This window comes from Phoenix dactylifera, chromosome 7 (genome assembly GCF_051530095.1).
Source record: "Phoenix dactylifera cultivar Ajwa chromosome 7, Ajwa_hap1_PhDact_Kaust_v1.1, whole genome shotgun sequence".
Classification (NCBI taxonomy): Eukaryota; Viridiplantae; Streptophyta; class Magnoliopsida; order Arecales; family Arecaceae; genus Phoenix; species Phoenix dactylifera.
This window is the reverse complement of record NC_143196.1, coordinates 31375710-31401579: the sequence shown is the minus strand read 5'-3', so window position 1 is coordinate 31401579 and position 25870 is coordinate 31375710. Positions and strand designations below refer to the sequence as shown.

General features: G+C 45.5%; 2 protein-coding genes and 1 long non-coding RNA gene across 5 annotated transcripts; 1 reads left to right on the top strand and 2 right to left on the bottom strand.

The window, feature by feature from the left end:
• Positions 1 to 932: 932 nt before the first annotated feature.
• On the top strand, positions 933 to 12085 carry LOC113462440 (uncharacterized). 2 transcript variants are annotated; one of them, XR_015967520.2, is made up of 3 exons: positions 933 to 951; positions 11780 to 11862; positions 11974 to 12085. It is a non-coding gene; the product is annotated as an uncharacterized LOC113462440 (long non-coding RNA). The 2 variants fall into 2 exon arrangements; XR_016396015.1 differs by lacking the exons at positions 933 to 951; positions 11974 to 12085 and adding an exon at positions 11521 to 11660 and having other exon boundaries at positions 11780 to 11914.
• On the bottom strand, positions 7273 to 8470 carry LOC148703010 (uncharacterized). Its single transcript, XM_088701675.2, has 2 exons — positions 8317 to 8470; positions 7273 to 8223 (listed from the first exon to the last, which is right to left on the bottom strand). The coding sequence occupies exons 1-2, from the start codon at positions 8410 to 8412 to the stop codon at positions 7453 to 7455; spliced, it is 867 nt and encodes a 288-aa protein (XP_088557801.2). The 5' UTR covers positions 8413 to 8470; the 3' UTR covers positions 7273 to 7452.
• A 2173-nt stretch (positions 12086 to 14258) lies between the features above and the next one.
• Positions 14259 to 25340, bottom strand: LOC103705119 (U-box domain-containing protein 35-like). Of its 2 annotated transcripts, XM_008788737.6 has the most exons (9): positions 24864 to 25340; positions 23940 to 24061; positions 22313 to 22434; positions 21996 to 22177; positions 21831 to 21870; positions 20607 to 21009; positions 16822 to 16902; positions 16123 to 16446; positions 14259 to 15226 (listed from the first exon to the last, which is right to left on the bottom strand). In XM_008788737.6, the coding sequence occupies exons 1-9, from the start codon at positions 25021 to 25023 to the stop codon at positions 14477 to 14479; spliced, it is 2184 nt and encodes a 727-aa protein (XP_008786959.3). In that variant the 5' UTR covers positions 25024 to 25340; the 3' UTR covers positions 14259 to 14476. The 2 variants fall into 2 exon arrangements, with proteins under 2 accessions (XP_008786959.3, XP_088557800.1); XM_088701674.1 differs by having other exon boundaries at positions 21996 to 22434; positions 24864 to 25145.
• Between the last annotated feature and the right edge of the window lie 530 nt (positions 25341 to 25870).

The window sequence follows — 25870 nt, the reverse complement described above, 5'->3', positions numbered from 1 at the left end:
TAAAAATATACCTTCTTATAATTAAGATGCAATCGGGTTTGGATCATTATCTCAACCCACACCAGGTTCCTTCAGTTAGAGGGTTGGAGTTGAATATGAATGTTGCACGGCTAGGTCTCATATTTTGAGTCTGCTTTTGTTAAGATTATCCGGGTCAATCTAATTCTACCAACCCGATATCCAAAATCATTGGGTCTGGATCCAGAACCGAATCCGACCCATTAACAGATATTCAGAGCTGAGTCAGCTCCTGATCTACCTGACCCACTTCCAAGCCATAATAACAATATATTAACTTAGTGATGCTTAAAAAAAGAAGAAAAAAAGGATAGGTTTGATAGATTCAGTGAAGGGTCACTTTCAGAAGAGCTGTCTTGCCTTCTTTCTTACGCATTATATTTGCTTGCCTTGCGATGGTTGGTGTTCAATAATGTAATATGACAACGATAACTTTGATGTGATAACAATTTAATTATTAGTGGAGTTGCTTACTGGGAGTAAATCTTCGATGAAATCCGTAATGAAGGTGACCCTTCTCTTTTGTTACTCTCGAGCTTTTATAAAGTAGCAACCAGTGGAAGCATTTATTTATTTATTGCTAAGATGAGTTCAATGCTTCACCTGTTTGTTGATAGGAGGGCTGTTTACCATGGACAAGCTCATGGCTTGCACCTCACCCTGTGAACAAAGACTACTATAAAGCACCCGGAGAGGAAGCTGCTCCAATGGTTTACGGAGCTTTTAAAACAAAAGGACCAAGTATCGATGGCGGGGAACACCACAAAATATAAATAAACATAAGATCGGATCGAGTGGATGTAAAAGAGGATCGAGCGGATCAAATAAATATGCGATATAAGTGCAAGAGATTTCAGGTGCAAGATGTTACTGGAGTCTCGAGAGTACCCAGCTGTCCCAACTTGGCTCAACTTTTCGTACGGTTAGAATATGGTATAGTGTCGGATTCCAGCGTATATATTCTAATTTAATACTGTAAATATCTTTCTATTATATTTACTTTTTGAACCATATCTTATTTTCACATACTTAGGCTTCTCTTGTTCCTTTCCATGCTTGTTCCATCCTTGTGCTTCATTTTTCCATTGCCTTTGGAGTTTGCCGTTGCTCTCCTTTGATTACTGTTGGGGGGAATAAAGTTTCCCCCCAAATGACATAAATGCCCCAGAGAAGCCGTACAACCTCCGACCCCGGACAGCAGAAGTCAGCGTCCGACCTCGGAACGCTCGGCCACGAGACGACCGACCCCGAGACCTCCGACCTAAGAGAAATCCCGATGTCCGAGGACCGTACTCTAACATCCCTCCGGCATTTATTGCGCATGGCCGCTGTAATCTTCCGGCACACTCAACAATAAATGCGGATCTCCGGCTTACTCCACCATTAATGCGGATCTCCGGCTTACTCCACCATTAATGCGGATCTCCGGCTTACTCCATAATAAATGCGCGTGGCTCCTGACATCTACGGATCCCCAGCTCTCCACGGCAAATCGACCCAGCAGGGTCTAGTCGACTATGATAAGTCTCTGATCTCGGCCATACCGCCAACATCAGTGCAATGATTCGCCTGACCGAGCACCGACCTGAACAACATGCCGAGCCATACTACGGCCTCTCCCTGTTACATCACAGGTAAACCGACCCCCGCATATAAAAGGGAGCCTTGGCCTCTCAAGAGGGAGGGAACATTGGTACCCCCAAAAATTCACTGTTTATCTTCCTTCTCCATACTATTTGCCCCCCTCACTGACTTGACCGTCGGAGGGCCGGCGCCGGAAAACCCGGCCACCGGTTCGTGTGCAGGCACCCAGACAGAGGACGCCGCCCGCCGACGGACCACCGCCCCGCCGTGAGAACTCACGTCCGCTCCCTCTCTTCGACCGAAGATTGCCCCCGGGTCCAATTTCCAGCAACAGTTGGCGCTAGAGGAAGGGCCCGAGTAGCAGTCATGAAGTTGAGAAGCAAGTAGAGCCCGGTGAGCTCCTTATTCAAATCCCACTACGAGAAAATTTTCCCGAGCTAACCGTGCAGGTCGGCTCCGGCCTCGGCGCCCATGAGAGGGATCGCCTCGTCAGCTTCCTGCGGGATAATGCCGATGTCTTTGCCTGGTCGCCCGCGGACGTGCCAGGAATTGACCCTGAGGTCATGGTCCACCGACTTCAGGTGAAACCAACCAGCAAGCCTGTAAAGCAGAAGAAAAGAGGCTCCGCCCCCGAGCGACAACGAGCTGCGGCCGAGGAGGTGGACAAACTCCTCGGAGCCGGCTTCATCCGGGAGGTCTCCTACCCGGACTGGCTCGCCAACATAGTCCTCGTAAAGAAGGCCAACGGAAAATGGCGTATGTGTGTGGACTACACCGACCTGAACAAGGCCTGCCCAAAAGACAGTTTCCCCCTCCCGAGCATCGACCAACTCGTCGACTCCACCTCGGGACACCAACTGCTAACTTTTATGGACGCCTTTTCAGGATACAATCAAATCCGAATGGCGCCAGAAGACGAGGAGAAGACGGCCTTCATCACCGACAAGGGCACCTACTGCTATAAGGTGATGCCCTTCGGCCTGAAAAACGCTGGGGCCACCTATCAGAGGCTGGTCAGCCAGATTTTTAAAGACCAGATCGGCCGGAACATGGAAGTCTACGTGGACGACATGTTGGTGAAGAGCCGAGCGGCGGAACACCACATAGCCGATCTCGACGAGACGTTCGCCAAGCTCAGAAAATATCAAATGAAACTCAATCCGGCGAAGTGCGCGTTTGGGGTCACCTCGGGCAAGTTCCTGGGTTTCATAGTGACCCAGCGCGGAATTGAGGCCAACCCGGAGAAAATCCGGGCACTGCAAGAGATGTCGCCTCCAAAGACAGTTAAGGAGGTGCAGCGGCTCGCGGGGCGGGTAGCCGCCCTGGGAAGGTTCGTCTCTCGATCGGCCGAGCGTTGCCTCCCCTTCTTCAAGAGCCTCAAACGGCCGAAAGATTTCCGGTGGACAGAAGAATGCCAGCAGGCCTTTGAAGAGCTTCGGAGCCTTCTGGCTTCTCCCCCGCTGCTCACCAAGCCCCGAAAAGGCGAGGTCCTTTACTTATATCTGGCCGTCTCCCCAGCCGCAGTGAGCTCAGTTCTCATCCGGGAAGAGGACAAGCTCCAAAAGCCGGTCTATTACACCAGCCGGGTTCTCAGAGATGCCGAGACCCGATATTCTAAACTTGAGAAGACCATCTTCGCTCTCATCATCTCGGCTCGGAGACTCAGGCCTTACTTCCAAGCCCACACGATAGCTATATTGACCGACCAGCCCATGAAGCAAATATTGCAGAGGTCGGATCGTGCGGGGAGGGTCGCCAAATGGGCGGTCGAGCTCGGGGAATTCGACCTCGAATATCGGCCCAGGCCGGCTATCAAAGCTCAGATACTCGCCGACTTCATCGTGGAGTGCACCCTTCCGGACGACCCCGAGCTGCCATCTGAGTCCGTGGAGGAGACCCCGAAGCAGCCATGGGTCCTGCACTCGGATGGGTCTTCGACCCCGGGGGGCAGCGGGGCCGGACTTATCCTCACCAGTCCAGATGGAGTGGTGGCTGAGCAAGCTCTGCGCCTCGAGTTTCCGGCCTCGAACAATGAGGCCGAGTATGAGGCTCTCATCGCCGGGCTCAAGCTGGCGAGAGAACTAAAAGTGGGAGATCTGACGGCCTTCAGCGACTCCCAGCTGGTGGTGAACCAGGTCCAAGGAGATTTTGAAGCTAAAGGGCCATCCATGCAAAAGTATCTCCAAAAGGTGCGGGAACTCACATCTGCCCTGAATTCTTTTAATATTCGGTACATTCCCAGAGCGGAAAATCTCAGGGCAGACCAGCTATCCAAACTGGCCACCTCCCGCATGAGCGAGCTTCCCAAGGGAACAGCGCTCGAGTATCTTCAGACCCCCAGCACGGAGGAACCCGAGCCTACCATGTACGTCGACTCCGAGCCAAGTTGGATCGATGGGCTCATCTGCTACCTTCAGGACGGAACCCTACCTCATGACGAGACGGAGGCTCGTCGAATCAAGCGCCAGGCTCCCCGGTATGTCTTGTACGAGAATAAACTCTATCGACAATCATTTACTTCTCCCATTCTCAGATGCCTCCGCCCCTCCGAGGCGGACTACGCCCTCCGAGAGGTCCATGAAGGGATCTGTGGAAATCACCTAGGGGGTCGAGCCTTGGCCCATAAGATCCTGCGGCAGGGATACTACTGGCCCACACTCCAGAAGGACGCAACAGATTTCGTCCGCAAGTGCGATCGGTGCCAACGAAACGCCAATATCCAGCGCCGACCTTCAGCTCTGCTGACCTCCATCATCGCCCCCTGGCCGTTTGCCCAATGGGGGATCGACATCCTGGGGCCCTTTCCCCTGGCCACCGGACAGAGAAAGTTCCTGGTCGTCTCCATCGACTACTTCACCAAATGGGTCGAGGCCGAACCCGTTGCCCGGATCACCGAGCAAAAGATGCGGGACTTCGTGTGGAAGTCCATAATCTGCAGATTCGGACTACCCCGTATCCTTATATCTGACAATGGTCGACAATTTGACAATGTTCATTTCAGGGAATTTTGCTCTGAACTCGGCATTGATCACCGTTTCACCTCGGTCGCTCACCCCCAGACAAACGGGGAAACTGAGGTAACTAATCGAACTATTTTGCAGGGACTTAAAGCTAGGCTTGATCGGTCCAAAGGACAGTGGGTCGAGGACTTGTACAATGTCCTTTGGGCGTACCGGACCACGTTCCAACTACCCACGGGAGAGACCCCCTTCAACCTAGCATACGGCACTGAGGCCGTCATCCCGTTGGAGATCGGCCTGCCTTCTCCCAGAGTGGAGCATTACGACCCCGACACCAACTCTTCCCAGCTAAGGAGCAACTTGGACCTTGTCGAAGAAACGAGAGAGATCGCCCGGGTTCGCATGGCGAGATACCAACAGCGAACGGCCCAATACTACAACTCCAGAGTCAAGCCCAAGCTCTTCAAAGTAGGGGACCTCGTCCTCAGGAGAGCCGAGGCTTCTCAACCGACCGAGCAAGGAAAGCTCGCCCCAAATTGGGAAGGGCCGTATCAAATCGCCCGGGTACAACGACCAGGGGCGTACAAATTGAAGTCTCTGGAGGGGACTCTGATCCCACGAAGCTGGAACTCCGAGAATCTACGGATGTATTACCAATGAAACCCTAAGGGGTTCAAAACAATCAGGACAATGGACTCAGCTCCTTTTTCTGCAAATATTTCTCTCACCTTGATAACTGTAATCCTCTTTTAATATTGGGTCGTCTGTGATCCTCAGATTCCCCGGCCAAAATCGGGATGCCTCGAGGCTCGACCGTAGAGTCCCAAACTCCCTTGACCTCGGGAAGAATCGCAAGACGATGAGACGTGGAATGGAGCAGGATTCCTCGACTTAGGCCGAGATGCCCCGAGTGTCGACAGTGCGTGCCCAGACCCCTCGACACTTCGGGAAGACGGGGTAGTACCTTCGCGGCCCCCCGTGGCGCTCATCACCAACAACGGGGTAGTACCTTCGCGGCCCCCCGTAGCGCCCCCTCGACTAAGGTCGGGATGCCCCGAGGGTCGACCGTAGAGAACCAGACTCCCTCGACCTCGGGAAGGCGCCGTGAGGGGTGGAAAGGGTGGCTCCACCTGGGGCGCCACGAAGTGGACCCCCAGGAGCGGTCGACGATCCCCGATCCCCGAAGCGAGCGATCCCTCGACTAAGGTCGAGATGCCCCGAGTGTCGACAGTGCGTACCCAGACCCCTCGACACTTCGGGAAGACGGGGTAGTACCTTCGCGGCCCCCCGTGGCGCTCATCACCAACAACGGGGTAGTACCTTCGCGGCCCCCCGTAGCGCCCCCTCGACTAAGGTCGGGATGCCCCGAGGGTCGACCGTAGAGAACCAGACTCCCTCGACCTCGGGAAGGCGCCGTGAGGGGTGGAAAGGGTGGCTCCACCTGGGGCGCCACGAAGTGGACCCCCAGGAGCGGTCGACGATCCCCGATCCCCGAAGCGAGCGATCCCTCGACTAAGGTCGAGATGCCCCGAGTGTCGACAGTGCGTACCCAGACCCCTCGACACTTCGGGAAGACGGGGTAGTACCTTCGCGGCCCCCCGTGGCGCTCATCACCAACAACGGGGTAGTACCTTCGCGGCCCCCCGTAGCGCCCCCTCGACTAAGGTCGGGATGCCCCGAGGGTCGACCGTAGAGAATCAGACTCCCTCGACTTCGGGAGGTACCACAGGTCAGCAAAGCGTCCGCAGACCCGCCGACCTGACACAAGACCCCTCGACCAAGGTTGAGGTGCCCCGAGGTCCGACCACAGGGTCTCAAACTCCCTCGACCTCGCAAAGAGCTACAAATCAATAAAGTCTCCCCAAGCCCTCTCAACCTCGGCGGGTGCTGTCGGGTCCGTGAGAAGCCCGAGCCCCCTTAAAGTCAAAAATGACTCCGCAGGTCGACGAGGAAGGGAAGCAGCTTACTCCACCATGCGAAGCATAACTCTGAGAATGAAAGAGGTACATTCAACTGGACGCCCTCCTTGTCAAATTTTATTTACATATTACTGAGCGGAATCTTAATGTTGGAGCCTTATCTCGCCCCAAAGTCGGGCCTCTCTAACGGGTCGGCTTAGGATCGACCTCCTAATTACATTATGCATGCACCGTTCGTCAAGCCTCCGAAACTGGTACAGAGGATTTCATAAATTAGTGCCCAACTCGGCTCTTCGACGTAAACTCCTACGTCCGGCTGAAAAAGTGGTCCCGGCCACGAATGTGCCAGCCAAACGCGGGTACCAAGGCAATCTCTGGAAACCCAGCCTTGCTCACCGAAGCCTCGGCAGAGTCCGAGAACAATAACTACGAAAACCGTCGGTAATAACCTGCCTATTGGCCCGCGCTCCCTCTGAGGGGTTTGGAGTTAAGTTCGGAGACCCGACTAAACTCCCCGACTAGCGGCACGCACAGACCTAGTCCGGTCTTAGTTAAAGGGCTAAGGCCCGACCTCGACGCCTTGGGACTCCCCTAAAGGCTAAACGCAATGACCTCCACGACTCCCAAATCCGAGCTATAGGACTTGGAGAAATTTTCTAAAAAAAAAAAAAACTCAAGACTCGGAGCTCCTCTTCGTCGGGATGACTGGAACCCGAGAAGGCTAAGACGTAGCCCGGGAAGAAGGACAACTTTGTTAAGCAGCCCGGAAATTAAAATGCAAAGCTAGGCCATCGAGGCGGTTCGCTAAGGCCCTGGCCTCGGTCATGACAACAGAGGGAAAGATGAACACGGAATGGCAAAAATACTTTTTCATTAACAAAGGGCCGGAAGGCCAATTACAAAATTGGAAGTCGGCCGCTCAAGGGCCGACCCCGGATACAATGAAAAAGAAAAGAAAAATATGCTAAGTCCTAAGCGGCGGGAGCCACATCCGGGGGGTCGTCCGGCACATTGATGACCTCAAGACCTTCCTCCGGAACAGGCTCGGGGTCGGGAGCAGGAGCTTCGGGCACCACCTCCGGGACAGCGTCCGTCTCGGCCGCCAGAGCCACCTCCATGACACCGTTCGCCTCGGCTACCCCCGTCGAAGGCTCGGCGGGGTCTTGCTCATATATTCCCGCCTCGGATGTCAGGATGGTGGGAAGGGCTCGCACGTCGGACCCCCAGCCCCGGTCCTCCCTCGGACGGACCGTCGAGAAGTCGTACTGAGGGCAGTACAGGCGCACCTGCTCTCGGAAGTTCTCGAAGCCTCGAAGGAAACCGTCGACCGTCTCCTCCTCCAACATGTCGCGGAACTCTTGCGACTCTTTGAAGAGCTCCACGGCGTGCTCGGCTCGTTCGAGAGCCCTCCTCTCCCGGGCCTCAAGTTGCTCGAGTCGGAGGCGAAGGGCCCTCTCCTCATACTCGAGGGCCGCGACCCTGGCCTGGACCTCCCCCAAGCGCGCCTCCGTGCCGCGCATGGTTGCCTTGGTCATGGCGTGAGCCGCCTTCTCCTCCTCAAGCGCCCCCACCACGGCAAGACGCTCGGCCTCGGTGGCCGCCCACCGAGCCTCGGCAGCGGCCGACACCGCTTCTAGCTCGGCGATTCTTTTCTTGGCCGGCTCCAGCTGCTGGCCGAGCTGCCGAACTTCTTCCCGATACCCGTGGGCGAGGAACGCCATGGTGTCGAGCTCGAGAATATGCTGAAAAAAAAAAAAAAGAAGAAGCGAGGGTATTGTGAGTTGAAAGGCACGTATGCACGCTAATAACTCCGGAAAATTAAGAAGGGAACTTACCCGGGCCGTGCTGCAGTAAGCACTGCCGGCGACCTCCTCCAGCGAAATCCCCCGGAACACGGCCCGGTCCGCTGGAAGCACTGCACGCCGCAACATGGAGCGTGCGACCTCGGCGTCCTGAAAGGCCGAGCTCCCCTCAGGAATGGAAGAGTCCGGCTCAACTGACTCTTCTCGGAAAGCTCGGGAAGAACTCGGCACGATCGAACCCGAGGTCCCGGAGCCGCTCGCCTCGGGGCCTCGGGCAGGCCCGGGTCCTGGCTGCTGCGGCCGGGCCACGGACGATTCCCCCCGCCGGGCAAGGGGGGCAGGGCAAGGAGGGGCCGATGGGCCCGCACCACTGACCACCCGCTCCCGCCTCGGGTCGGCCGCAGGGGCCCCCGCCTCGGGGCCACTCGTCCCGGCCGACGAGGAAGCGCCGTCTGTCCTCGCCCTCCTCCGAGGCTGGGGATTAGCCCCCCCGGCCTCGGCCTCCCGCCTCCTCAGGCGGGAAAAAAGCGACGTGTTACTGGTCGGCATACGGGGAATATCTGAAATCAAAAATTTTGTTAAGTGTCAGGCCAGTGGCAGTAAAAGCGAAAGACAAAGAATGAAAATAACGTAGCCGCCCTTACCCTCGGGGCGCGCCGAGCTCAGACCCACGCTCGCCAGGGCGTCCTCCCGCAGGAGCTCGGTCAGGTCGTTGCCCCTCCCGAGGGCTCGCACAGAGTCTAGGATCCTCAGCTCCCTCCCCGTGGGCTCGGAGAGTCTGTTGAGGGCCTTCAGCCGTGGGTGTCCCCACCTCGGCTCAAACCCCCAAGGCGCCATAGACGCCAGAAAGAAAAACTTCCTCTTCCACTCGTGGATCGAGGAAGGGGCGCCCCGGAAGAGTGACATACCGCCCCGAAAGGCGAAGTACAACCACCCTACGTCCGCCGGGTTTTTCTTTAACAGAAAACACCGACGAAAAAGGCCTACCGAAATCGGGATCCCGTGCCCGAGGCACAGGGATAAAAACCCGATTATGGTCCTCCATGAGTTCGGAGCTAACTGCGCCGGGACGAGCTGGTACTCGGCCAGTAAGTCGCTCACGAACTCATGGGCAGGAAAACGCAGGCCCGCCCAAAGTGTCTCGCGGTAGACCGCGATCCGACCTGGGGGCGGCTGCGTCACCCTGTCTTCCGGCCCTGCGGTTTCAAGGCGAAACCCGGGCTGGAAGAAGAAGCGGGAGCGGATTAACTCCAGCTCCTCTCCCGACAGACTCGACCCAACCTCTTCGGGACTGGAACCCATTCTCACGGAAGAGTGGAGCAAAAATTAAGAGTAGAAAATGGAAGTTGACGAGGAGGAAAAAAGAGGAAACTCTAGTGAAAACAGGAAGAAAACCTACTGGACATTGCCGGAAATCGCTCCGGGCACCACCAGCAAGATTCAGCTGAGGGAGGAAGCAGGGGAGAAAGATGACGAAAATAAGAGGCAGCCAAGCAAGACCTTTAGGGCAGACTCGTGGGGTTTATATGGACCCCCCTGACGGCCCAGATCGACGGGGTCGGTTCTCATCCCCCCGACCGAGTTGCGCCACGTGTCGACCTCGGAAGCCGAGGCACCGTATTCACTCCGGTTTAATAAATCGGATACGAAATCGAAGCGTTGTCCCATCGGATCTCGGGGCCTCATCATGGGTCCACAGAATCAAATCGTCCTGAGGAACGAGCGGACGTAACCCCCGCTCCCCTCGTTTAATAAGATCTGGGACACGTGGAGCCCCGATGAGGCCTCCACTTCTTCGGAATTATGATCCAGTAACATGAAATCGAAAGCGTCCGACCTCGGGTCGCGCCAAACCCCGTAACGGCACACTCATTAATGAGCCAGAAGCGTCGATTACGGAATCGAGACATCGCCTCGACGAGCTCGAGGTCCCCCCTCATTAATCCGCCGTAAAATGATCCTGGCGATTCAAGAAGCATGATGATACGAGTCCCATCATTAGCTCACCGAATAAAGCAGCCTCGAGACGAGGGCGCATATCTCACCATGAAGACTCCGGAAAGCACAAGGGGGCGGGCGAGACCTTCCCCCCAACCTTAGTGACAGATTTTACTTCCCACGTCCGAGCCCCACAAGCCGCCCGAACTCGGAAGTCGGGGGGTAGTGTTGGGGGGAATAAAGTTTCCCCCCAAATGACATAAATGCCCCAGAGAAGCCGTACAACCTCCGACCCCGGACAGCAGAAGTCGGCGTCCGACCTCGGAACGCTCGGCCACGAGACGACCGACCCCGAGACCTCCGACCTAAGAGAAACCCCGATGTCCGAGGACCGTACTCTAACATCCCTCCGGCATTTATTGCGCATGGCCGCTGTAATCTTCCGGCACACTCAACAATAAATGCGGATCTCCGGCTTACTCCACCATTAATGCGGATCTCCGGCTTACTCCACCATTAATGCGGATCTCCGGCTTACTCCATAATAAATGCGCGTGGCTCCTGACATCTACGGATCCCCAGCTCTCCACGGCAAATCGACCCAGCAGGGTCTAGTCGACTATGATAAGTCTCTGATCTCGGCCATACCGCCAACATCAGTGCAATGATTCGCCTGACCGAGCACCGACCTGAACAACATGCCGAGCCATACTACGGCCTCTCCCTGTTACATCACAGGTAAACCGACCCCCGCATATAAAAGGGAGCCTTGGCCTCTCAAGAGGGAGGGAACATTGGTACCCCCAAAAATTCACTGTTTATCTTCCTTCTCCATACTATTTGCCCCCCTCACTGACTTGACCGTCGGAGGGCCGGCGCCGGAAAACCCGGCCACCGGTTCGTGTGCAGGCACCCAGACAGAGGACGCCGCCCGCCGACGGACCACCGCCCCGCCGTGAGAACTCACGTCCGCTCCCTCTCTTCGACCGAAGATTGCCCCCGGGTCCAATTTCCAGCAACAATTACCATTTCTAAGTTCATCTTCATCCAATCTTGCCTATCTTTTGGGACTTGAGATCCACTGTTTGTAGGCATAGTCTACTTGATCAAGACCAGCCATCCGACTAGATATCATCTTCCGTATGCCACAAAAATAGCGCCAACCAGCTGTTCGTTGGATTGTTTCTGTGCAACCAGCTGCTTGCTATTGCAAGTGCTATACCAATCAGCTATTCATTGGCTATCTTCTTGCGAGTAGCAACCTGCTGATATATCCCTACAAAACCATCTGCTTGCTGTTACAGCCCGCCAACTGTTTGGCAATAGATCTTATTTGCCTTGCAAAGATCACCTCACTGCAATCAGATTTAGCACTCTTGGGGATTGTCAATGTTGCGTGCTTGGTTGAGTTATGGCCTCGAGTTCTCGGCCCTCGCACCGTAATTTCTCATTCTTTCTTGAAATTTTTGAGCATTCTTCTGGGGCATATATTGTTTGAGCTTTCCACTTGTGCTACTACACCTCTACTGTCCTATGATGGTTTCCACCTAGTTTTCAGATATTTTGGATTGTCTCGATCGGCCTCAGAGTACAAGTTTGGAGCCCAAGCTTCTCTGGGCATTTATACCATTGTTTGGACAGGTTGTCTTTTGCATCCCAATGTTTCTATTAGAACCAACATTTTTTCTGTTTATATGGATTTGATAGTGAATTAACCACCAGACTTAAAGCTACACCTTAATCCAAGTGCAGCTTTAAATGTGAAAAGTCAAAATAATCACAAGCAACTCAGTCCGCAAAGGAGATAAAGCTAAACTCTCTCATAAGCAGGGTGAAGAAGGAACCATCAAGGCAGTATTCCATTGAGGGCAGTATGCATGCTCCCCTCAGGATTTTCTGAAAAATGTCATGATCTCAACTATTTGAGCTTTTAAATTTTAAATGACCGCAAAAACCAGTTTGGCTAACTCTGCTTTTAACTCAATAGCAAAAAGCTATGTCCACTTGAAATTCCAAGAAAAAGGAGGTGTTTGGATGTTATAAGAGCTCTATGTTGGAAGATATATCATGTATTTGTATCCTGGAGAACAAAGTAGATACCAAACTCAAGCTTGAAGTAGGTCAGTATGAACAGAACTGCAGACATGGTATCACTTTCATCAATCCCTCCACCTGTGACTGCAATTTGGGTTGCAGCAGACAAAGAACAGTGCCATGCCTTCCGCCCCCCTAGAAGGAGCCTGCAAATTCTCCAATTCTTTAAAAAACAGCTGCGAGACGATAAGAATAACAGCAGTGCATGTGAAACTAGTGAAATCAGTGAGCACTCCTCGCAACTAAATGTATGTAAAAAAACATTTCATTTATCAATGTAATGTTGTGGTGGGTTTCAACCATTTTACTAAAAAAAAACGCATATAAAAAAATGGGACTATAATGTGCTTCAATCCATGTTGTATGCCTGACAGGGATGTAGATCCATTGCTTATGCTGTGATGAGATCTCCTACTAAAACATGAAATTCAGATAGCAGGTTTAGGTTCTTGGTCGATAATAGAATCTCTGAAAAACAGAGCCAGCAAAATGTTCATCGGTCTGAAAGCACATAATGATCCCAATGGAACTTAAAAAGATCTCAATTGTCTAGTTCTTGATCCCAATTCAATGGCAGTGCAGCTATTGATGTCCTCACTCTGGAGGATATATGGGCACCTATGTTTTGAGTCGTGCTGCATTCCTATTTTTTATATGCCTCATAACATGGGGTCTAACTTTTTCACTCCAACTGCTAATTTATTAACCGCTCCTTTCTTTAAATATGCAATCATGATTTCATTTATCTGCTTGTAATCTAACAATGCCAATGAGATGCTGATTTTTGTTTATGTCTTCTAATAGCTATACTGTAAGATAAAATCTAACTTTATTAAAGAACATGTGGAGATGAGAACTCATATACCCCTCATATGTAGTTAGTTGTTTAGCTGTCTATAGATTCCTACTCATACTCAGAATTTTATGAGGATTTATGCAATCTGATAGACAAAATTGCTTTTTCAGTGTTAATTTCACTCTTAAAATTTAAAACAATGTAATAATTGTCATACCGCTCTATTGATGCATTTTAAACTATTCAATTGTTTTCATTTATAAGCTGAAGATAATTGAAGGGAGAAAAACATCATATCGGTTATTTAAGGAACATGAAAAAGTCATTTTTAGCTTATAGAAGCCAACCGAGCTTCTACTAAACAGAACATTACCCTCGTTTAAAGGATTTCCACCAAGTGTTATGGTTTATCATCATTGGCAGGCCTTTCAAAAGGAATATTCACATAGTTGACATTGATCTACAATGTCTAAATAGCCAAGAAACCACAACTCAAGTATTTTGGAGGTTGCTTCCCTATGCATCAAGTGGGCGTGAAACATTCTTTAGCAATATAATTAGTGAGCTAAAAACAAATACTAGCCGAACTTCCATAGAGTTAGATGCTTCGAAATTATAAACCAAATCAAGGTATGGTTCATACTATTAGCATTGTCCATTTTGTATCAAGTTGTATCGACTTGATACAAAGGTAAGAAATCTCTAATATACATAATTGTTAGTTTCTAGGCAATTTAGATATCATAGATCATGATCAATATCATAGATTAAAACTTTGAGATGGCTCCATTGGTTTAGTGTTGAAAAGATTTGGTCCCAAATCCTATGTTAGCACTCTAGCATTACTCTCTCTATATGCATATAAACATATACAGACACAGATAAGCATGCGATTCTTTTCTTTTTTATTGTTGTTGTTGTTGGTGTTGTTATCTTTTAAGCTAGATACGTAAGTACAAGAAGACTGTCATTGTCGCCCGTAAGTTGAGTGGCTCTCAAGACTGCGGAGGTCGCCTAACCAAACCTACAACCACTTGAGTTAATACCTTGAAGCAGAAATTGGTGGAAAAGCGTGTGAGACCTGTGGTGTTGCCCTACGCCGATGAAAGCAGGGTTTAATCCCAGACAACTTCGTACAACTATCAAAGACTTTAACAGCTTGGTGAGGTGATGTCTTCTTATTCAAAGAAAGATTACTCCACCATTCAGTCATTGAGAAACTGCTATATATAAACAGAAGACAATAATCTCTGTCAACGAAAAAAATCATGTACATAGAAAAAATATTTCTAAATTACATGAAGAAAATAAGAACACTATTTCATTGTATCACATGACTTGAAAGACACTGATGAGTGGACAGTTTCAACATGGTAACCTGAAGCTTCCATAACGTGGCTGACAGTGATACCTTAAGGAGCCTTCTGCCGATGCAGCCACTGCCCGCAATCGATTCAGCTCTGGTAATATGACATGAGCTAAATCTGGACGATCTTTGCGTCGAAGCTCAGCGCACTTCAGAGCCAACTGTGCGAGCTTAACTGTCTCCTCCATCGGCCAATCTGTCACGTTAGGATCCAATAGATCACCAAGAGTTCCGTTCTCCAAAGCATTTTCAACAATATGTGCAAGCCCCATGGGTGGTTGTGCAGTGATCAGCTGTAGGAGGATGATTCCAAGGGCATAGATATCAGATTTAACGCCAAGCAATCCAGTTGTCTGGTACTCAGGGTCAATGTAACAAAAAGTTCCAGCTGCAGCAGTCATGCAATATTGAGTAATAGCTAAGCCTGCAGCAGGAGGAATAAGGCGTGCAAGGCCGACATCTGCAATCTTGCTGACAAAGTTCTGGTCAAGGAGGATATTGCCAGGCTTGAGATCACGATGGACAAGAGGCTCGGGCTTAGTCTGGTGGAGAAAGAGCAGGCCAGTAGCTATTTCTGCTGCAATCTTGAAACGCAGCTGCCAAGAGAGTGGTCGAGTGCCGTTTTGGCAGAAAAGGCGGTCCTCAAGGCTGCCATTGGCCATGTGTTCATACACCAGGCATCCATATTCTGGGCATGCACCCATGAGGAGGACCATATTTGGATGGCGTATGCAGCTCAAAACCTCAATCTGAAGAATTTTGAATGTTAAAGGTGAGTTTTTTAAAATTTCAGGATGATGCAGTGACTAAATACTATTAGCAGACTAGGCAATCAAAATAAACATGGAATCCAAAAAAGTCGAATTGAATATAAAAGCAAATAGGTAACCAAGTGTGAGAAGAATTATGAGTGGTTAAGCACACAATACTGCTTCATTGTCCAAAACACAAGGGAATTCCTGTCTATAACATTGTCCATTCTCCACATGAGCTTTCGACAAATAAGCTATCTTGATAAAAGAGCTTAGTTTCGATAAGAACCACTGATGAGAAAAGATTTAAAATCCAATTTCTGAATATAAGGGATAAGTCTTTTTAGTCATAGTGACTGAATCAAGATTGTGTTTATTAGATAAAACATAATAAGATAATAAATATAACAGCGTAAGAAACATATCTCTGAGGTCACAACTGACATTTCTACATAGAACCACCAAGATGGGATATTTTAGCAAAGCTGCATTCAAGTTCCAGAAATGAAAGCAGATACAACAGATAAACTACAGCAATAAGATCACATATACCAGTTGCAGTTGAAGATTTATCAAACCTGCAAGTGGTTAGCTAGTATTTAACACTTGCTGATACCAGTGGATTTTATAAAGACTGGATTTTCTTATTTCCTGCTTCGCTGCACCTATATTAATGCAGCCTCTTGGTTTGATGCTCTTTTTTATTCAACTAAGATATCAAAACTTTGGTAATGTGGCCTTTTGGTTTGATGTACTTTTTTATTTCATTAAGACATCAAAACTTTGATGTGCAAATCATATATAAAAAAACAACTGAAGATTGAGACTAGGCTATAGATATAAGATGGGAAAAGATTTGAGAAAAAGAAATATAGCATGATATTTCTGCATACCTCTTGATGAAATTGTTTCATTCCTTGAGTTGGATCAGATCGAAGAATCTTAATTGCAACAACAGTGTGATCAAGGTTACATTTGTAAACAGGTCCATATCCTCCCTCCCCAATCTTTAAGGCATCCAAAAAGTTATCTGTCGCCTTCTGAATCTCTTCAACAGTATATCTCCTATAACGAATGTTTGAATGAAAACAATCTGAAAAATTCCTTTGAAGCAACGCCTTAGAGTTCTGCTCCTTTTCTGCCATATGTGGTCTCATATCTCCGGCCAACCTTGTCTCTTCCATTCTCAGCGCTCCATCAGCCTTGCCATTATTTGCCTGTATTTGCAAAAAGACTATTTCATATTGACTGCAGAAAACAAATTCATAAATTGGAGGCCACAGAAACTTTGTGGGAGAGGAAAAAGAAGAGTGAGCATTCATCAGTGGGAAATAAAAGGTGAACATCTATAAACTGCTATTTGCTTCTATAGAGTATAAAATGCCATACAAGTATGTTAAAAGTTATATTTAGTCGAGCCTCAATGAAAGAAAAATTAATTTCTGTATAGACGAATTACAAGGCTTGGGAAAATATTGCTTTTGTATACCATATGCGTATGATTTACCCCCAACCAAGTGGTGTTGCATCATCTATGAGTTAAGATTTTTTACACAAATAATAAGTTTCACATATTGTTTTGCATTATATACCTCTTTACAAGTATCTTCTGACATATCCTTCATCTGCCTTGGCTCAAACTTCAGTCGTCTCATCTTAGCTTTGATGTCTTCCTGAAAAATATTGATATAAAAGAGTTTAATGAAAAATAGTGGTGAATGCAGGCATAATCCAAATGAAGGAACAAGAAAATCAGCATGACAATTCCAAACAATTAGACAATATCTAAGGAATCATGCAGAGAGAGCTTCCCAGAGTATTGTTTGTTCCTAACATTTCTAGTGCTGCACTTTCTACAAGGACCATATTATCTAAAGAGGTACGTATAGACGGCAAGTGCTTAATTCTTTGTCTAAAAGAAAATGATGTTGAAGGATAAGTGGAACTACCAAGTTATCAATACCTTACACTATGGGACAAAACCCTAAGAAAGTAGCAACCTGATCTACTTGGATCTCATCCGGCCAGCATCCAAAACTACTAAAACTCATTGCCGCCATAAGATTTTGAGTGACATTCTATTAGCATTTGCTTGTTCCACCCTGCCATTACATTCAAGCAATGCAATGTCACTAAATACCCACCCATTAAAATTCCACCAACAGAATTATATAGGATTGGCATGAGAAATGTCATCAAACACCCCCTCCCGCTCCCCTCAACCAAAAGAAAATGTCCCTATAGGGTGGCTTCAACTATTTAAGGCATGTTTGGCCCACCCAGCCCGCATCTTCTAAGGGCCCACTAAAGGCCCAGCCTAGATCTTACACTATGGGCCTGTTAATCTATAAGAAGAAAAAAAGACTCATGGATTCGGGCTAGGGGGTGTTGGGTTGATATGGGCCATGCTCTAGTGGACTTACTGAGTCCATGAATCTAGTAGGAAATTCAGCCCAAATCTTGTTGGATTACCTAAACAAGCCCTTAATATGTTCAGTTCCCAATAAAGTATTAAATATTTCTCCTTTGAATTCAGAGGGTTCATTAGCACCAAAACCTGGCATTAAAGTGTATGGAAGGTTAGTCAAGAACCTAAAATATTCTTTTGCGAAATGTGGTGAGAATGAACCATCTAAATTCAAATCCGGCACATCTCCCCAGAATTACAGTGAGTTGCCAGCATAGACACTATAAAGAGTGGTGCCAAGCAGTGAATCCAGTTCGCACTCAAGAAGCTGAAATAAATGACCCTTTTGCCAAGACATACTGACAACCCACATAACCATGTCCTTATACATAGAAGAGAAGAATGTCCTATTTTGCACTGGACGTAATAAGACACGAGCATGGCTCTAGAAAACAACTTGATCTTCTTGAGGCTGAGTGTGTGAACCTGAAAGCCCTCTAGGGGCAATTGCAATACTTAGGCACTCATACAACCCTCAAGGGAACATCTACAGTCCTATGAGGCACTCATACATGTTCATGAATGCAACTAGCAGACAGTTATAAAAGCCTGTATGAAACTTGTGCAAGTGCCAATGACACACATATGAACTGCCTAGAACTTGTACAAGTATTCAAGGCAATTTTTCAAGCCATGAGGGCTCTTGTACCAACATTCCAAGGCACTGGTAAAGATCATCAAAATGTTGCACTCATAAAGCCTTCTGAGCCGTTGCAGATTCCACTATACGTAAAAAGTCTCTTGGGACTCATAAAGCCTTCTGAGCCGTTGTACAGATTCCACTATAAGTCAGAACATTTATGCAAGAAACATGGGCTTTTGTTACAATGTACAAAAGCGTTAATCTCCTTGGCATTTCTCAAAGTTCATATAACACTTGTATGAGAAGCCTCCTTGGACATGTAAAAGATTATTTGTCATACCCAAAAGCCTCCGCTGACTTTCATACCTCCTAGGCCATTTGAAAAAGCCCCTAAAATATGCGTATAAGCCTTATGTGCTGGATCAAAAGTCTGGAAGGCATTTACTACCCTACATGGTACTTGTACATCCACGTGGGACATGTACAAATCTACTAGAAACTTGTACGAGCTTTTAAGGACATCAGTAAAACCCTCTAGGACACATGAACAGACTCTTCTTTAGAAGTACAAGACATATGGTTACTTGCAAAATCTTGTGTATCAAGTGTAGATGCCTTCTTTTGCTAAAAAAAAAAAGTATACATGCTTTCTACAGGAGCAAACGTGCCCAAAAAGCATAATATTAAAACCATGTCAAGTCTGTGTCTTACCTTGTTTTCTGACCATATATCAGGACATATATGGTTTCTTCTTCGACCTGGATCCACCAAGCTGTCCCAGATCCTCTCTCAGTTTTTCACTTAATTATGTATAATTTTTATAAGCTAATATCTATTATATAAATGATTATGGTGATTACTCATGACCCGAGTAGTTGAATTCATAAATTAATCATAAAATTTAGTGTAAGAGACAAACTTTCCGAGTCTAGAAATGATATATATTTTAGAAAAGGTTTGGACAGAATCCACTAGGAAATGAATGTAGAACTTTCAAGACATAGATTTTATCATTCTAGATAAATATGCCTTACCCCCTAAAAGTTGTTCACTTGTGTTACACAGACTTGAAAATGACAGTCAGGGTATGGGTGGTGTACCTAAGTCTCATGAAAATATTATATATAACCATTATACGCTAGTCCATTGTTCATAGAGATTTTATCTAGGTTACTTTGAAAGCTAGAAGTATTCTGTATGACCTTTCGCCATATAGAGTTTCTCTGTTTATATCATATCACTCTCATAAATTTCTTTTTTTTATTCTTTCTTCAATTTTTGTTCTCTATACATAGATACCATGAGAATGTGGACAGAGTTTCCATCGTCAACCATCTGAGTCCTAGTCAACCAATCTGCAGTTTCTTTGACTATACATCTCATCAAGGGAATCCTAAATTTAATCCCATCAACATTCAAAGATTAACTGAAATGATAGACCAGCCAAGATTACATTAGAATAAGGTAAAATACTAATGAACTGGTGAATTTATAAGTTAGCATAATAGACCACAATGTTTGGCATCCAAGGGAGAAAATTTAAACCCATCCATGGGAAGACCCAAGACTACGCAAAGAGTTAGGCACTTTGCTCAGTCTACATGTTAATGTACAAAATGTATGGATTTAAAGACAGGGGAAACCATAGTTTATTCACTTCATAGTTAGTATGTTACAGCCCAATAAAACGCAAGGTGGTATACATGATGACTGATATACTTAGGGGACTGTAATGCGAGGACAACATAAGAAGGTGTATAAGCAAGCACAAGAACTAGTTTTAGTTAGACAGGTTATTTTTCGACTAGGCTAATGCTACACCAACATTTGCATTAAGCACTTATTTCTTTACAGTTTTCATGGAACACAATTTTGGGAAGAATACTAAAACAAGAGCATATTGAATATCCATTGAGAAGAGATGTCCAAGAATGATGTCTCGAACAGTTTTAAAGACAAAGATAGTAGTTGGTATACTAAAAGAAGATTAGGTGCAGCATCAGTAAAGGAGCAAGTGATAAAAGTCATAAAGCCATAGGATAGCTTCACAAGGATCAAATTGGTGAGAAGGGATCAGCTAAAATGTGGAATGCAATAAAACATGTCAGATGAAAGTTGTGAGAAAAATGTGAAAGAACTTTCTCTTACTGATAAGCAAGTCTTTGCCATGTATAGCTAATTCTGCCAAAAGATCTATATTCTATGGAGCCTCTCAAATACACGAATTGAGTCTTGTTGGTCATTACTTGCAAATATGGTAGAAACCTAATGATAAAAAATCCTCGGAAAGTTTAAGAATTTAATATTGTAGAAACAACCGAGCATACCACTGAGTGGTCGGACAAAGAAGAAGATTCCTCCTTCAAGATCCAAGATGAACGCTCATATCTGCTGGATCCTGAACCACTTGAACAATATGCACTGGTATTCTTGTTTGACACCAAGCTTTTCTGTTGCTCATCATGGAAGCTATGGAAACTGTATTCACTGCTTGCATTAGACATAAAAGATTGGGGTTCCCCAGTAAGACAAAATTGTGGAGGAACATAAGTGTTTGATTGGTCAATACTTGTCCTACTTGGGCTGGGACATGAAGCTGCACTCTGATATGAAAAGTCAAGACAACCCCTTGCATGGCTATCCCTACTGATCTTCTTGCTAATTCTGGCTTCAAAACTCCTTTCAAATGACCCATTTTCACCACCATAACCAATTGCAGCTGGATGAAACCTGATAAAACATTTAGCAACAGCAAGATGAACTTCAACATAAGAAGGCCTAATAAATAGGAAGGAATGAAGCAACAATACCGAGTTCCCCATGGCATGATAATAGCATCCATGATCTTTCATAATGGATAAAGAGTATAATAATTTAGTAACAATGCCAAAACAGATAAATGATATTGTCTAAGTCTGATAGATATTGAAAACGGTCAGAAGATCCTTGAAGAAACAGATAAATGTCTTGTTATCTGACAACAGAAGACAACACAGACATCATGTGCATATTCCACCACCCAAAGATCCGGATCAGATAGAAGATCCCAACAGTGATTAAGAGTACTCTTTATTCAACCATAGCATTCGTACATGGATTTTTTTTTTCTTTTGCTCTCAGTTGTTTTTGGATTATCACCGGCCAGTACACAATTTTCCAATAAATGAAACAGTCCCTGGTTTAAATTCAGTAAGGGGAGGCTCAACCACCTGAACTAATTAACTTTCATAGAAAAAATTTGTAGCCAGAAAATGTTCATTAGAATTTGTGAAGGCATCAATTATTGGCGTTATGGTTTAGAAGCGATATAGCAAGTGGAAATGAGGGTACCAACTAGCTCGGTTGGTACTTGGTAAAGTCATTGAGTGTTGGTACAAGTGACCTAGGTTCGAATCCCATCCTCACCCCAATTATGGCCAGGCTTCCTCCCGTCATAGTTCTCAAAAGAAAACAAGTGTAAATATCAATGACAGTGCTAATAAATATGATAACAAGTACTCTTTTAAATCAATTTTTATGAAAATATAGTGAAGACAAAGTGGTCGCCTAACCTTGCAGGTGCTCCAGTATGGTACCTGGAATCTGGTTCACCTGTAAATATTCACATGCATTGGAACAATCAGCACAGGTGGAAACAAAAAATGGAGTAAAAAGATATAGATGTGATAAACTACGAATCAGATAATATAAAAAGTAATTATATCAGATTGACAAACTTTTGATAGACTGGAATTGATTTCTGGCGCTGTCAGTTTCAAACTCGCAAGCTGGTCGTTGTGTAATTGGACGAGTAGCAGGCCTAGTTGAAGATAACTTCCCCTTTGATATAACATATATAGAGCAAAAATCTGGTGCAGTCTTAGAAACAGTGGTAGGCACATCTGCTGGCTTAAAAGATCTGCTACACCAGAAACCAAAGTTAACAAATCTTCCAGGAAAAACTAAAAAGAAATTGTAAAAAAGTTTAGTAGTAACATCGAACAAAAAAAAAAGCAGTAAGGCTATAGAATGTTTAACATTGGAAAATAGGTACCTAATCAATGCATTTCTAGATGATGCCCCAAAGATTAGTTTGTCAATGATCCGGTCTGCAATAAAATCAACAATTGCCTTTGGTACATCAGTGTCATCCAAAATGACTTCCTTGAACTGCAGCTGCATTTACAAAAGATAAACAAACATGAGAAAAATAAAAGAAGCCAATGTCTCCACCAAACAAAAAGGAAAAACTGGAAGAAAAACACACAAAAACTAAAAAAATTGAAAGAAAAGAAAATGTACAATCCTATGAAAGGATTAGAAAATCCATATAACCACAGGTGAAACAAGACATTCTATAGGTTGAAAGGACAACATGTATAAGGAATTTGAGAAAAATGCAGTTAGTAAGTCTTGAAGGGACCATAGCCTTCGTAGACCATCCCTAAGAACCAGATACAACACAAAACTTGCATGGGTTCAACAGAGTGTTCAAATGAGCTTCTTTCGAACAAGCTTAATTCAAAACTGAACCTCATCTACATGGTTCAATTATGTCGATCAAAGTATAAATGTATGATAAATTGGACTTTAAACAGAGGACAAACTACGAGCAACTGATATCAATCTTATACAAATATAAAGATCTTCCACTGTTATTTTTTTCTTTCTCTTTAAAAAAAGATCTTGCTCTGTTGCCCCGTTCAATATGACGTATTTGCAAATTCAGAAATGATCCCATCAGCGAGCCCTAGGTAACAATTGAAAACTTGATAAATAATTTGTTAGGCAGCAATAATCTTCCCAGGTTCAAGGTTGCAATTCTTGAGTAACATGACATATTCTGATGGAGCAAGGTTCATGCGCTTCTGAATTTGAAATGGCATTTATAGGAAAGTTAAGGTGATATACACAATCTGCTCAGTAAGTATATTGCTATTTTAATGAAGAAACAACATATCCACTTCACTGCCCTCAATAACATGATCCCTCTAAGCAGGGACTTTTCGATGACGTGCGCCCATCAAATATCTAAACGGCCCTAAATGAAAATCAAGCATACGAGCACCTATGATTTGCCAATACCATGTAGGAAACATTGACGTGCAAGCAAGATTCTTAACTGTAACAAGTAGTAGGAAAAAAATTGTAGTTTGAGACAAAAATACAAAGTTCGAAATCAGATTCCTAGTTACAAAATTTTAATACATATTTGTATATGAATATAGATATATAGAAATGTTTTCCTCAAAAAGAAGACATCAGAAAAGCAGTGCACCCTGAAGTTTACAGATACAATGTCTCTCTTTCAAAAAATTAAAAAAACAGTTCAGAGACATGAAATATAGAATTACCATAACAGTAGAGAGGGAAAAAACTGTGCAAATCATGCGGAACATAATTTAACAAAAAAAATGCAAAGAGTGAATGATATGGATTCTTACAATTGCTCCCTGCATCACTTTTAAGAAAAAATGTCTTATAGAAATGTTTTAAAATTTTAAATCACATTTTTACCCAAGGAATAAAACATTATAACTGGTTGTATTGATTGGAAGTATCAAGAATGATTGACTTGTATTTCTGTTCTATCCTATAAAACAATTAAAGCCTTGCAGCATGGTGTACTCATACTCTCTGAGAGTATAAACTTTCCTCAGAACAGATGGCCAATTACATACCCCACTTCTGTTGCAGAAACATTGAAAAGGAAGAAGTAGTTCTTTAGTTTGAAAGTCCATTCGTTCAAGAAAGGAAGAAGCAACACCATCGTTCACTTCTGATATTGAAAGCTGCTGTCCAACTGTATATTGAATAAAGATTTCCAAAGAATTATTTAATCAGAACAAGGAAAATAATTAAATATAAACTTCAGAAAACAAGGAAAAGTATATCATCATGCCAATCAATAGGAATTCAAAGAGATCAATTTAACTGTAGGAGAAGAATATCGAGGAGTCATTTTAAGCAAAAACAAAAGCAGCTTATTACAAATAAGATATTCTAATCAGCACATACAAGTTCTACCCTTCCAAAGGAATAAAATATTATATATGGGTGCATTTCCAACCAATACGTCTCCATTCAGGTTTCTTAGCAGCAAAAGACGGAACCAACAAACCAAATCTTCTTCAACCATTATTTCTCTTGTCATGGAAATTATCATCTAAATTTCAATTATTAAAAACTAAAGAAAGAAGACAAAGTCAGACGATATAGTATATTTGGTGAAATAACATACTTTAATCCAGAAGTAAAATATTTTCAAACTTGGAGTGAGCATACTTTAATCCATAAAATAAGCCCCATTGAAGTTTTAGATAACTTTTGCAGGTCAACATCCTATAAATTTGTTAAATTTCCACTGACTTCTTGGGATAATCGGTAACAATTTCCATAGCTGATTAGAACCATACCGTTTAATATATGGCTTACACACATCTAAATGTACAATACTACTACTACTACAATACTACACACATCTATATTATACCAAAAGATCAAATTTTGAGCTGCCTTTCAACGCAAAACACCGATAAAACACGCTGAATGCAATGAAAAATCAATTTTTTATGTAACAAAACAAGAGAAGGGAGTAGGCTGACTTGGAGTTTGGATGCTAGGGATCTTCCGGCGGACATGGAGGAGATAGAAGATCTGCCCCCGCGTCAAGACATGGTCCGCCGCCCATTTCAGCGCGTGCTGGCTATTCCTATCGTCGTCGATCGCAACCGCCACCAGCGACGCCGGCTCGGCGTCCTTCATGCTGAACGCTAGGTGCTGCCCTGCTGCTTCCCGCAACGCCAATCCCCCCGCCTCCTCTCTCTCTCTCTCTCTCCCCTCCCACTCCCTCCAAACCTAAATCTAGAGCCTCTGGACGCTAGATTCGTCTCGAATTCTAGCACTGAGCCGGGGGTGAATCCTGCTCCCCCTTGATCTTATTCTAGAGTTCAGTTGGGGGAGGAAGAAGGGGGAAACTAGGGTTAAGGTTTCGGTTGGGGAGTTCGGGGAGGCCATGATGGAGAGAGAAACAAGGCGATTGCTAACTCGAATTAGGGTTTCCGGTAATGCGGTTCGGCTTCTCGTTGCCGTTGCGCCCGCGACCGGGTTGGCAAATGGCGGGAAATAAGGACGAAATGACCTAAATAGCCCTGAGATTTTTTTTTTTTTATTTGGGTTGGGTTTTTTTTTTTTTTTTTTGGGGGGGGGGGGGGGGGGGGGGGGGTGAATAAGTTGAAAGCAAATTTTATTTTTTAATGTTTCAATTTTTCGTGCATAGCATAGATTATTTGCTTGTTTTAATTATCTTCCATCTAATATGCTTATCATTGTTGTTTTTTAGTTTACTTTTAAATACATAATTAATGGGATACTTTATTTTATCTTTGTATGAGACATGAACCTATGTTCGACTGGGCCTACCATTGCTTTGAGTTAAATTTAGGTTTTGTTTGACTCGATCTAAGACCAATTGACCCAATGAGCCTAAAATGCTTTTTATTAACTTAGCTTGGGATTGGTTGATTAGTTGATGGTCGGGTCTTGATTCAAAATTGTGAGGTGAATAAAAAGCAAGTCAAGTTTAGGTTATGCTTTTTCTAGTCTTGAACGA

Excerpts from the sequence above, each read along its gene's own strand:
- LOC103705119 (XM_088701674.1), bottom strand. The coding sequence starts at position 25,023 with ATGAAGGACGCCGAGCCGGCGTCGCTGGTGGCGGTTGCGATCGACGAC. Across the intron at positions 24,062-24,863 it reads CCCTAGCATCCAAACTCCAA|TTGGACAGCAGCTTTCAATA; the intron begins GTCAGCCTACTC and ends TTCAATATACAG. Across the intron at positions 22,435-23,939 it reads GTTTCTGCAACAGAAGTGGG|CTGCAGTTCAAGGAAGTCAT; the intron begins GTATGTAATTGG and ends TTGTAAATGCAG.
- LOC148703010 (XM_088701675.2), bottom strand. The coding sequence starts at position 8,412 with ATGTTGCGGCGTGCAGTGCTTCCAGCGGACCGGGCCGTGTTCCGGGGG. Across the intron at positions 8,224-8,316 it reads CTTACTGCAGCACGGCCCGG|CATATTCTCGAGCTCGACAC; the intron begins GTAAGTTCCCTT and ends TTTTTTTTTCAG.